Source organism: Bufo gargarizans, chromosome 3 (genome assembly GCF_014858855.1).
Source record: "Bufo gargarizans isolate SCDJY-AF-19 chromosome 3, ASM1485885v1, whole genome shotgun sequence".
Taxonomy (NCBI): domain Eukaryota; kingdom Metazoa; phylum Chordata; class Amphibia; order Anura; family Bufonidae; genus Bufo; species Bufo gargarizans.
This window is the reverse complement of record NC_058082.1, coordinates 591,476,622-591,489,676: the sequence shown is the minus strand read 5'-3', so window position 1 is coordinate 591,489,676 and position 13,055 is coordinate 591,476,622. Positions and strand designations below refer to the sequence as shown.

General features: G+C 45.0%; 1 protein-coding gene across 1 annotated transcript in view; it reads right to left on the bottom strand.

The window, feature by feature from the left end:
* LOC122932984 (dual specificity tyrosine-phosphorylation-regulated kinase 1A-like) overlaps window positions 1-13,055 on the bottom strand; it is a 65,693-nt gene that overhangs the window by 12,909 nt on the left and 39,729 nt on the right. Inside the window, 4 exon segments of the mRNA XM_044287690.1 lie at window positions 1,225-1,372; window positions 3,409-3,597; window positions 4,546-4,638; window positions 6,989-7,185. Coding sequence (XP_044143625.1) covers window positions 1,225-1,372; window positions 3,409-3,597; window positions 4,546-4,638; window positions 6,989-7,185 — 627 coding nt within the window.

Genomic DNA, 13,055 nt, shown 5'->3' with positions numbered 1-13,055 from the left:
AAATACATACGGTCGTGTGCATGAGCCCCAATGGAGAGGACTCAAAGAGGAGTCCCCCAGAATGCATTTTACTGTTAGTTTGTGGGAGCACAGTGTCAGAAAGCAAGTGACCATCAAATTACATCAGACTCTGCACCACTTACTCTAGTTTGGGGGGATCCAGAGCTGACAGATTCCCCTTAAAGGTGTATTCCAGCTACAATAAGTAATCCACTGATAACTGTTACATCGGTGGTGGTCTGACCACTAGGACACATACTGATCACAAGAACAGTCCAGTGTCCCCATCCTTTTGAACAGAGAACCAGTTAATTGTGTGCACCACTACTGCACTCAAACTATGGGACTGCCAAAGATAGCTGGACACTGTACTTGGCTCGGTCAGTCCCATAGAGATGAATGGAGCAGAAGCAGCAGGGATGGGTAACTGACGCTCCAATCATACATAGAGATACAGGACCACCACTCTAGATTAGTGGGGGTCCCAGCAGTCAGACCACCACCAATCTAACAGGTGCCCCCTAGCCAGAGAACAGGGGCTTGTGTGTTGTAATCAGAACACACCATTAAAGGGGATATCCAGGACAAACGAGAAGGGTCTGTGTTTTCCAGCTGTCCACGCTGCAATACTGGACAGTAACCAAGGAAGTTTTGGCATCATTTCTGGAAAATCAACCTTTTTTCTCTAATTCTTGACAGCTTCTTTTGCAACCAAATATTTTTCATTGTTCCAATGCACCTAAAATGAAAATGTAATAACTCTGCAATAAATCTTCATTAAGAACATTTTTTGGGGGTCTACAGTTCTATGCCGACCTATGTGTCTCCATGGTAACAGACAAGTCAACCCTGTATAACCTTATTCTGCAGTCAGACTTTCTTCCACTGGTTTCCCAACATTTATTCAGCAGGTTACCAAGAGGTAGGGGACTGCGGGAAGACCACACGGGGCTGGTTTGTTGTCTGTTACCATGGAGATACATAGGTTCGTATAGGAGCTGTACAAACCTAACAAATTATGTATTGCACAGTTAACCCATTTTTCAATTTAGATGCAACGGCTCAATAAATCTTCGTCTCAGCTCGCAGCCACTTCCAAATATTTGCTTTGATCTTCTAACCTGCAGCTGTCAAATAAAAGCAGAATTGTTAATCCCCAGGAGCTGCGTCCTGTACACAGTGGCCTATGGGGCGAGATGATCCGAGAAGATAAAGGCGTCTTACCTATGTAGTATTTCATCTCCGTGTCATGTTTGTTCATCAGCTCGAGAAGTCGCACTTCAATCTGGGCTTGATTTAGGAAAGCCTTCTTGTTCTTTATAATTTTAATAGCCACCCACTCCTGCTCCACGCGGTCGTATGCCTTCACAACCTGGAATGGATGAGAACACCTTTATTATGTGGCGATGCACCGGTGTGCTGTTCTAAGTAGACATCTAGTCCTTTTAGTAGAAGCAAAAATAGAAAGCAAAGACTACCTTCTGGGGACCCCTCTCCCCTTTCTGAAGCCCAGGGAGACCAGCAGAGAAGAGCACAGATAGACCGTGAGTACTAACTGAGGATGCCCCGGAGTTAAAGGGGTATTCTCGCCTTAAATTTGCAGTCCCCAATGCACGGGCAACATCCAAGCAGCGGCCGGGACGGATTGAGACCCATTCAACGTGATCTATCTGCACCGTAAAAAAATACGCAGAGCTTCCGAGCCGCACCGCATCTCCCGGATTGCGAACTCATTCAAGTGAATGGGTCCACATCCGTTAAGCGGGCCGCGTGCATGAGGCCTAAAGGCTAGGAACACTTTCATAGGCAATGTTTATTGCATTTTACTCATGTTGGGATAAAATAATTTTTGCTATTGATCTATTAAAAATTTTCAGCAGTTTTTGTGATACAGGTTGGGTTTGATAACAATTTAGCTATAATGAGTGTTTATGAGGTCAGGAGATCTATGATAACTGCTTTACACCAGCAGTCATCTGACATAACGCCATAAACAGATTGTGACAGTCTGCAAATAGACAAAAACTGCTGAAAATTTTTAATACAGAATAATTGCAAAAATTCCCCAAAAGTGTCAATAGCCTTTAAACATTTATGGCATAGCCGTAAGATGCTATAAACATTAGACAGACGTGGGGCCCACACCCGGCCTCATAAGGCAGTCACTGCATCCCACCAAGGAATGAATTGGCGTGTGCAGAGCTCTCTCCTTTACATTCTAATGGAGTCCACGTGGCCATGTCTACATTTATTTCCCACCTGGAAACATTGGTTGGGGTACCACCAATCTGGAGTATGCTGTGATCCCACAGGTGGGATTCTTAATGTCTAAGGTGGGAATACCCTTTTAATGACAACATCACTGGTAATCTCGAGTAGGTTAAGGGTATCTATGAGTGAAGCGAGCTTCGGATGCTACATCCGAAGTCGCTTAATTCAAAACTTTAAAATACTACTGTATGGAGATTAGTCTCTAAAAGCTTTCAAATGTATGGGCTCCGATGAGCCGAAGTTATTAGTGAAGTCGCGCCTGACTTAGTTGAATAACTTTGGAAATTGATTTTTAAATTGGAAAACCACTTTAAAACCGAACTTAGCTTCAGTTCAGACTTGTACTTCAGAACCAAAGCCATGTGTAGCATTCGAAGCTCGGTTTGCTCATCACTGGGTGCACAGGTTCAGGTTCAAAATATTTTATTGTACTTTGGGAATCCTACACTTAAAAAAAAAAAAAAAGGTCTCTGCTTGCTATAATTTAACGGAAAATTTAATTCTTTGTCCTGATGGTGGAAAATCTGTCCCAGTCAAATAGGACAGACGAACCGGTGCGCGGCTTTTTACAGTCTAGTGTCTTGAAATTAGCAAGGTCCTTTGTGTTTTCTTAATGACCAGAACAGATTTTCTGTCTCCGTAAGTAAAGAAGAAAAGTTCCTACTGAATTACAGCAAGCGGTGACTCACCGCCGACTCACTGCTTCTACTTCCGGCGGCTGCTTCATGAATTATCATCACAGGGATCGCAGGTCAGTGAATGTAACGGAGCATTAGATAGTATAGAAAGGGGGAATATAAATGTAAATTTAACTCCTAGGACTCCTGTGCCCAGCCTTCTGTCTCCAGGGAAGCACGGCTCAGAAGCACAGCGTCTTTTCTAATGGACGGATGGCCCTTAGCAACGCTCTTTTGAAGAGTGCTGCTAAGGGCCATTTCAGCCCCAGTTTTCTAGCGAAAATAAACATTTTGGCTAAATAAAGTCTATTGCAAAATTGTTACCCATCACTTGCCCTACACTTTGGCAAAAAAACTAAAATAAAAAATATGACAGTTATTCTTACATTCCACTGTATAGCGAAGAGTAGAACCGATAGAACATATTGCGGTGTCAGCATCTAAAACTGGTATTTTTTACCTGGCCAAAGGAACCTTTTCCAATCAAAGAATCGATTTCATAGCGATCCATCCACTTCTCGCCATTTTTCACAATGTAGTCGTAGTTGTCGTCGTCGTAGCCATCGTTGTACACCTTTCTTTCCTTCTTGTGACTGGAGTCATCACCTTGTCCTTGTTGATGCCGCCGCTTCTTTTTTGCATAGTAGACCTGGAGAAAAGGAAGAGAATGAAAAGTGGAAAAAAAGCTTAAGTAAGAGAGAACCTAGAACCAAAGAAACACGTAAAAAATGGTTATAATTTGGCACCGCCGGCACTCTCCTAGAAAATGCCTTTTCTTGTCCACAATTGCGGACAAAAATAGGACATGTTCTAATTTTTTTTGCTGAACGGAAGTGCGGATCTGCAAATGTGGATACGGACAGCACATTCCGGCCCCACTGAAAATTAATGGGTCCGCACATGTTCCGCAAAATTGCGGAATGGATGTGGACCCATTTTGCGGACGTGTGAATGGACCCTAAGGGACATTTACTTCTCTCCAATTAGTGCAAAAAAGTCACATACTGTATCATGTGCACTGGAAGTGTATAATTATTCCACCACAGAGCTGTATATCATGGAAAACTTTGGGAGCTCTGCTTTTTAAACTTACGAGTCTCTTTAACAACCATATAGCAGAATTTCTAGATGTTCTAAGACCTTGCACGTCATTATCTCCAGAAAAAATTTACAGCAACGTCCGACCAAACGTTCTATATTTTCCCAAAACAATGAATGAAGCAAAAAAAAATAAAACAACAACTTTGCAACAGATGACAATAAACATCCATTATCAGGTTGTTTCTACAGCTCCTATGCAGACTATGGCATGGCAGTCCTGCAGTCCCGTACTTTCTTCCATGTGTCCCCTACTTAGTGATAACACACACACTTGGTAGGTTAGATAGAAGTAGAGGACGGATACAAACTGCAGACTACACAATAAGTTATCATGTTACCATGGAGAGGCATAGTTCTGCGCAGGAGCTGTAAAAAGAACATTAGGACATTTTTAGTTAAGATCCACTGCAAAGTTGTTTCATGTTTCCTTTTTATATGATTTGAGAAAATAGTAATTTGTAAAGTTGCACACAGACGGCGTTTTCTGCTCTCTTACCTCATTAATGTGTTTGTAAGTTTTGATCAAGTCAACTGACAGTTTCCTCAACGGGGCTGAAGTTGGATCACGAAAGTTTTGGGGCATCCGCCGCTGCAGGATACAAAATGAAAGATGAGATTTTACTTTGGTTAAAGGACTACAGACATACCCAGCCAAACGCATGAGGCAGGTAAGGCTTTGTGCACAGAAGCTATGACTAAGTCCCCTTTCAGACGAGCGAGTGTCTCGCTGCAGACTTTCTGCGCAGCTCCCGTCCTGACATCCCAGCACTGCCGAGGTCGCATAGCATTATATTGATTTATGATGCTATGTAACCTTTACAGTTCTGGAATGTATTGGATAACACGGATATAATGCCATCAGCGTTCTCCAATACATTCCAGAACTGTAAGGGTTACATAGCATCATAAATCAATATAATGCTATGTGACCTAGGCAGTGCTGGGACTCTCAGACCCATTGACAGATTAAAGTGTAACTAACCTTTTACACAACTTTATTTGAAACTATTCTAAATTAGGGCTGGGTGATTAATTTCGTTAGATTTGCTCTTTTAGTGGCTGGTGATGGTTTTTGAAATATCGTCACTTTTTTTTTCACTGGTTGCCTACTAAACACCAGTGACATAAGACGTGTACTGAGAATATAGCTGTCATTGCTCTCCTCCTCTGTAGGTGGCACCAGACTTTAGAGAGCACATCCTGCAGGAGAAAAAGAAGGTCCTAACTCCAGGAACTGCTGTTGGTAAGTATGGGAGAGTGGCGTCAGAAAGGGGCTCTGTCGCTGGATTCCAGCGACCTGCGTCATGTATGAAGGTCTGTATGAGAAGTTCCTGGCTCCGGATGAGCCCTTCCCCCTATTCTCCCAGCAGGGCAACATCAGTAAGGAGGACTGTCTGGACGTCAGTGACTATCAGCTTTCCTCCTGCCGCCGCACCGATCCCCTGAACAACTTCTACTCCAACAGGTTGGTGGCTGCACCCTAATAGCTTCAGTGTACAGTACGTGTGGAGAAATACATTATAGCCCAGACCCATTTTAAATTCACTATAACTCGTTCTTGTAATGGACTAATTTAACTGCTTTGCTGCCAGAACCGGACCCCATACAGTTCTGCAATGAGCTCAGGACTGGTAGGTGCACACATCGCTGCTCCGGCCTATACCTGCTCTGCTCCGCTAAAGCCTGGCATAGCACATCCCCCTGCTCCGGCCTATACCTGCTCTGCTCAGCTAAAGCCTGGCATAGCACATCCCCCTGCTCCGGCCTATACCTGCTCAGCTAAAGCCTGGCATAGCACATCCCCCTGCTCCGACCTGTATCCACTGGGCTCAGCTAAAGCCTGGCATAGCACATCATTGCTCCTGCCTTCTGCACTAAAAACTCTGCATAGCACATCGTTGCAAGAGACCCTGCATTATTATTGTGCTATACCAGGCTTTAGCTGAGAAGTGCGGGTGCAGGTTTGACAAGGAGAAGTGTTATGCCAGGCTTTAGCTGAGCAGAGCAGGTATAGGCCGGAGCAGCGATGTGTGCACCTACCCGTCCTTTGAATACGGCAGCCCTCATTGCTGTACAACTGTAGAATCTGTATAGCCGTACATCAGTGGCATAAGGATTCCAAGCAGTGATCAGCGCTAAACATCGGGCCTGTTCTACCAGTAAATAGGGCATTTAAAATAATTTTTAATAATGATATATAAAAAAGGTTAGTTACGGTACTTCCACATTTGCCCGCAGGCTTTACTGTACCCTGTCCTTTTTAACACTACAGGTCATGGATACAAATTGGGAAAACATGAATATTAAAATGCATATATAAAGAAATCTTCAAGCGGACGATGAACAAAAATAAAAAGGTGCAAGCGTTCTGTTCCCCATGCGCCACCAGTGTTAAAGGGGTTTACAAGATTGTAAAAACATGGCTGCTTTCTAAAATGAGCTGTGCCACCACAGTTGCCAGGTTGTGCGCGCTGCTGCAGCTCAGCACCATTCTCTTTAATATCAGATTCAACCCACGGACAGATGCAGCGATGATTTTGGAGGAAAGCAGCAATGTTTTTCTAACCCTGGAAAACCCCTTGCTTGTAAAACCAGCAGATGTCCCTCGGGAGTCACTAGGAGCTTTCATCTAGGCACAGTGGCTGAAGCACTGACCCCTAATCCTGGGACGCACATCACAAGCAACCGACATTTGGCAAAGACCACAGTCCATGCCCCATAATAACTTGCACCATGTGAATTGACAGATTGATCCTATTTAACAGCTTTCCACCAAGGATTGATCAGCAACGGAAGGTCTCAGGTGCTGCACGAGGACGTTTTATTCCAACATAATGAGACATTCATTGCACACCGGATCAAACTGCTGATACCCCAAAGTCTGACCAGATCCGAAATATGACTAGGGTGAAGCATGTACAAGATGTAAGCGGTCCCACCTGGTTAGTCGGCAGCTGACTCTGGTCGTTGTAAGATAAGGCAGATACTTGTTGGTCATTTAGGTTCTGCTGACGCCGGTCACTGTACTGCTGATGAGAGTGTGGCATTTGTCCAGCCATCTGTAGACCCGCAGCATGGAATGAAAATGAGGGTGCAAGCCGGACAGATGACGGTTTGCATGCTGAAGTCTCTCCTCCTGGAAAGAATGAAAGGGAAATCAAGTTAAGCATTCATTTCTAGGAAAACGCCTAACATCAATACTTCACTTTTACACAAATTGATGGAACTGAGGGAATGTATTTTTAGTTCAGAATAAGATAAAAATAAAAAATAAATAAATAAATAAATAAAAAGGCTCTGAAGCCTTGTGATCCTAGAATAAAACCACCATAGCAATTTAGGTGTAAACTTGAATCAGCAGAGCGCACAACCAATCCAGTTTAGTGGGTTTTTTGTACAGAGAGCTGATCTGACTGCAGTTTACCAAACAGACACTAGATGGTGCTGCAGGACACCGTACTGAACATCTGCAGCAAGCAGAATAATCGCAGTAAGGCAGAGCGGGGCCGAGGCAAGGACTAACAGATCTCCGGATTACATGGACCCGCAGGTAAGTGGCCATACAATGAACGCTACAGCTTCATGTATACCTGCTGTAATTACATACCATAAAACCAAGTCAGCGCACACATCATGCTGGAATCTGTGCATACTGTCAGAGGATGCAATCAAACAGTATGCATCGCGCCAGTGCAGTAAACCTGGGGTACCCACTGTCATACCCCCCCTAGCTTTGGGTACTAATAACTCCTCTTGTATCAGAACACAGGGGGCATCGCACAACTTGTGTAAATCTGTGTATATCAGGGGTCACGGATACTCCAAAAATAAAAAAAATAAAAAAAACTGACAAGCAACTTTCACTCCTTTAAATGCTGTGTGAAAATGAAAGCAGAGTCCTGCTCGCCCACTATCCTGCAGCTTTCCAGCAGACTGTGCGTTTCGATAACCTGTTTGCTGTCAGTGAACAGAAACATACAGAAAACCTATACACAGACTCCCCTTTCTCACGAACAGGATAAGGCTAGGTTCACAGTGTTTTTGTTTCAATGCTGAAAATATTTCAGGCCATTTTCAATGAAATTCTGGATGCGGATTTTGTGTCAAGAACGGACAGTAGACTTATTTTTCGCATGGTGAGGTTTTAAAACCTAAGCTCCCTATTGAAAATGCAGATTCCACATTGAAATCAGTGGGAAAGTTCTGCATGCGTTTTTGGTGAGGATTTTCGGCACCGGATCCACGCCAAATATTTGGTGTGAACCTAGCCTAACAGTCGGGGCTGCATTCTCCTTCCACTGGAGAACAGATCGGTCATGGACGCTATGGTGTTGGCCACTTATCACAGCTTAGCGTTTGTTACAATAGCACCAGTCTCCGGGCTGATACATTCTGGGAAGCGGACACTCCGGGAGCAAAACACTCTCTCTCCTCTCCTGTTATGCTTGTATTCAGTCTAACAAACAGATTTAAGGTTTCCATTTACCGACACCCCGCAGAGATCTAGAACGTGACAAAACAATCCGGACTTATAAATTATACACGTTTCTGGCATAAATTCTAATGAATCTGTAAGACTAGGCTTTATTTTCACGTTTTAAGAAATTCGTATCGAGAAAGGAGTAAATTTTTGCAACTTTGGAGCAAAATGCTACGTGTCCAAAAATATTTAACTCAATATAGATGCAGAACTTCTCATTATGCTAAGATTAAAAGGAGTCTTCCAGGGACGCAAGTTTAATTAAAAATGGGGTGAAATAAACCATCAGCACTCACGATCTCTAGCTGCTGTCCGTCCGCTGATCCATCCCCGCTCCTCGCCACTTCCTGTTCTCAGACCGCCCACGGTACTGAGCCGCCTCAACCAATGATTAGCAGTTTGAGCCATTTCCTGGTGCGGCCAGGAAGTAGAGAGGGGCAAGGAGCGAAACACGGGATCTGTAAGGTTTACCCCTACTCCATTCCAGCCCCTAAAAGATCACTTTAAAGGGTTACTCCCACAAGTGACGCTATCCCAGACCTCTGGGACCCCCACGGACTCTGAAAATGAAGAGGACACTGGGATGGATGGGACTGTGCCACTATTCCTTACATGGTAGGTGGCCGAGGCATCGGGTAATAATGGTGGTGGGGATAAAGCACTGCCATCGCCTCATTGCTTGGACTAGTGGGGGTCCCAGAGCTCAGACCACCATTGATCTCAAAGAGACCGCAAATCCTAGTGAGAACGACACCACTTTACAAGACCGGGATATGAACCCTTTCAGCCATATTTACATAAAAGTTAACATGGCCTTTAGGACTATCAAAATATCACAAAACCAGCCTGACTCCATGAGGGAGGGGACTATTACGTGGAGCATAACCATGGGAGGAAGAAGCAGATTCTGTGCGGCACCAAAGGGGTTCAGGCGCTGCTGCTACAGCACCTCGGTGTCTGGAAACTGGCAGAGGTCCAAAGTCACAGACTCTTCTCACATTCATCTAGGTCAGGGATCGGCAACCTTCGGCACTGCAGCTGCTTTGAAACTACAACCACCATCATGCACACTTCCTTGGCTCTTCATGTAAGTGAATGGAGCATGCTGGGAGTTGTAGCTTCAGAACAGCTGGAGGATGCCGATCCCTGATTGACATCATTGTTGCCAAGCTTCCCCATTAAAGAGTCATGTCTGGCAGGGCGGTGGTCCCCGGACCCCACACCCAGGATGGCTGAATGGGCAGGCGGCTTTCTTTGCTGCTGATCTTAAAAGGTTTCAATGGCGAGAGCCGCAGAAATGACCAAAATCTTTCCAGCCAGTCTTCCCCAGAAGAGCCGTTGGGACCCCCATCAATCCTATGACCCTGTGGACATGTCGGAACAGTTATGGCTGCTCGCTGTTATCAGTCAATTTGTGTCCCTCAAAAGGAGGGCTGACATGAGGCCCAGAAAGAATTCCTGCTCCAGACAATTGCTGCTGACACCTTGCTCTTCCCTTTAAAAGTTTACTTCCCCTTTAAGTGCACTGAAGGTCAAAACAGTATATAATATTGCAAACCTTCAGAAAAGCAGAAACCTGAACTTCTCCTCTGAGCCGGGCACTTCTCCGTTAGAGAGCCATGACCTCGCATGCACTGTGAGTACAGCGCAGCCGCCCCCGGACTGAACATAGGGCCCCACCCACCACTGGTGACAGTACAAACAACCACAAGCAGCTGACGGGACTCTGCACATTTTCCAGCAGATTTCAGTAGTAGTGATGTCATCGGTAGAAAAGGTCAGAGCCGATTCCTGTCTACATTCACCTGGAATAATACAGTCATGTGACCTGTGAATGCCCTGCAAACACGGGACGTCGCAGAGGGAGGGACACGACCGACAGCCGAGAGAGAACGCAGGGGGACAGCGTGTTCTACACAGGATCACTGCACACAGCACCCGGGGAAAGACTGCAGCAAGTCGCCAAACCTCATCTCTGCACACCATGATGGCAGTAAGGCCCCTGCAGACGAGCGCGTCCGGATGCGTTCAGTGAAAACTGTGCAATTTTGCAAACATTCAGTTTTTGTCACGCGGGTGCAATGCAATTTACTGCGTTTTGCACACGTGCAATAAAAAAAACTGAATGTTTACAAACATCTCTTAGCAACCATCCGTGAAAATCGCATCGCATCCACACTTGCTTGTGGAAGCGATGCGATTCACACAGACGCATTCACTTCTATGGGGCCAGCGCTGTGTGGAAAAAATAAAGAAAAAAAAATAAAAAAAATGGCAGAATATAGAACATGCTGCGATTTTCACGCAACACACAAGTACACAGCCCCACTGAAATGAATGGGTCCAGTTTCCGAGCAGGCGCAATGTGTTCGCATCACACATTGCACCCGCGCGGAATACTTGCTTGTGTGAAGGGGGGCCTAAGGCTAGAAGAATTCAGCTCAGAAGCCTAGAAAATAGTGAGTGCAGCTCTGGAGTATAATACAGGATGTAACTCAGGATCAGTGCAGGATAAGTAATGTAATGTATGTATACAGTGACTGCACCAGCAGAATAGTGAGTGCAGCTCTGGAGTATAATACAGGATGTAACTCAGGATCAGTACAGGAGAAGTAATGTAATGTATGTACACGGGGACTGCACCAGCAGAATAGTGAGTGCAGCTCTGCAGTATAATACAGGATGTAACTCAGGATCAGTACAGGATAAGTAATGTAATGTAATGTATGTACACAGTGACTGCACCAGCAGAATAGTGAGTGCAGCTCTGGAGTATAATACAGGATGTAACTCAGGATCAGTACAGGATAAGTAATGTAATGTAATGTAATGTAGACAGTGACTGCACCAGCAGAATAGTGAGTACAGCTCTGGAGTATAATACAGGATGTAACTCAGGATCAGTACAGGATAAGTAATGTAATGTATGTACACAGTGACTGCACCAGCAGAATAGTGAGTGCAGCTCTGGAGTATAATACAGGATGTAACTCAGGATCAGTACAGGATAGTAATGTAATGTATGTACACAGTGACTCCACCAGCAGAATAGGGAGTACAGCTCTGGAGTATAATACAGGATGTAACTCAGGATCAGTACAGGATAAGTAATGTAATGTATGTACACAGTGACTGCACCAGCAGAATAGTGAGTGCAGCTCTGGAGTATAATACAGGATGTAACTCAGGATCAGTACAGGATAAGTAATGTAATGTATGTACACAGTGACTCCACCAGCAGAATAGTGAGTGCAGCTCTGGAGTATAATACAGGATGTAACTCAGGATCAGTACAGGATAAGTAATGTATGTACACAGTGACTGCACCAGCAGAATAGTGAGTGCAGCTCTGAAGTACAATACAGAGTGTAATTCCACAGGATTACTACTAGTTAGGTAACATATGCAGTAAGTTATTTAGTTCTGATCCAAACATTTACCTAGATGAAGCAGTGAAGCCCACCCAAGTCATTCCATGTGGCCAGTAGGAACCCTTCACCATACAGCGACACTTTATTGATTTCACAAACAAGGAAATCATCTTTTTTATGGCATAAAAAACAGATTGAATGCGCTTCCATTTCCTGTGCAGATTTTATTGAAGCACTTATTCCTGTACAAACACAATGGGCGCTTTCTGCACTTGATGCTGGTGTCAGATGCACCATGTGTCCTTGGACCCTGTGTGTCCAGTGCGGGCAGCGGCCTCTGGAGGACGTCACCGAGCCACAGACAAAAGACTGCGAACAATAACCCTCATACCTCAATGCGGATGTGGAAGGGGTGAGGAGGGGGGCCCCTATCGACACTGGGAAATAATGCCACAGTGACACACTATGGGGTATTTGTCCAGTGGGTTGTCCTTGATACACAGCCACCAAATCCAACATGGCAGAAGATGCCAACAAGCCTGGGACCCATTGGGGTGGGGGAATGCTCACCATCTAATTTCCATAGCCCATTTCCACACATTAGGACCATCTTCATAGGAGGCCAATTAGCCCATCACCATGACTGTGGAGAACCTGGAGGAAACCCACCGCCCTTGGTTGGACGCCAGTGCGAACCGCTGAGCCGAAAATGCGGTGGATCTACCCTGATGATTAATCAACATGTTAACGAGTCCAGGAGCCCAGAGATTAGTGGGGCGCAGCTCTGGGTTATACCTGTAGAACTTGCTCTTAAACTGCAGAGATCAGAGAAAACTCCAATCTCCTCCGACCTCCATACAGGGAAAAAGGGGGTCACTGGGGGATCCCCCGATAAAGAGGAGCCGCAGGGGTCCTAGAGGCATCCAGACGCATAGTTAAAAAATAAAAAAGGAAAAGCTCAATTATATGCACTTTAAAACATGGTCTAAAGGTGGCCACATACAGTAACATGGGCTGCACCCGCTAACCATGTGGTGTGGGCGATGGGACCTTTCTCCTAAATACATATCTTGTGGGAATGAAGGATTGGGCAGATGGATTTTAACAGGTCCGATCTTCTCAGTGGAGATGGTAGCCTGCAGCAGTTAGTTGACG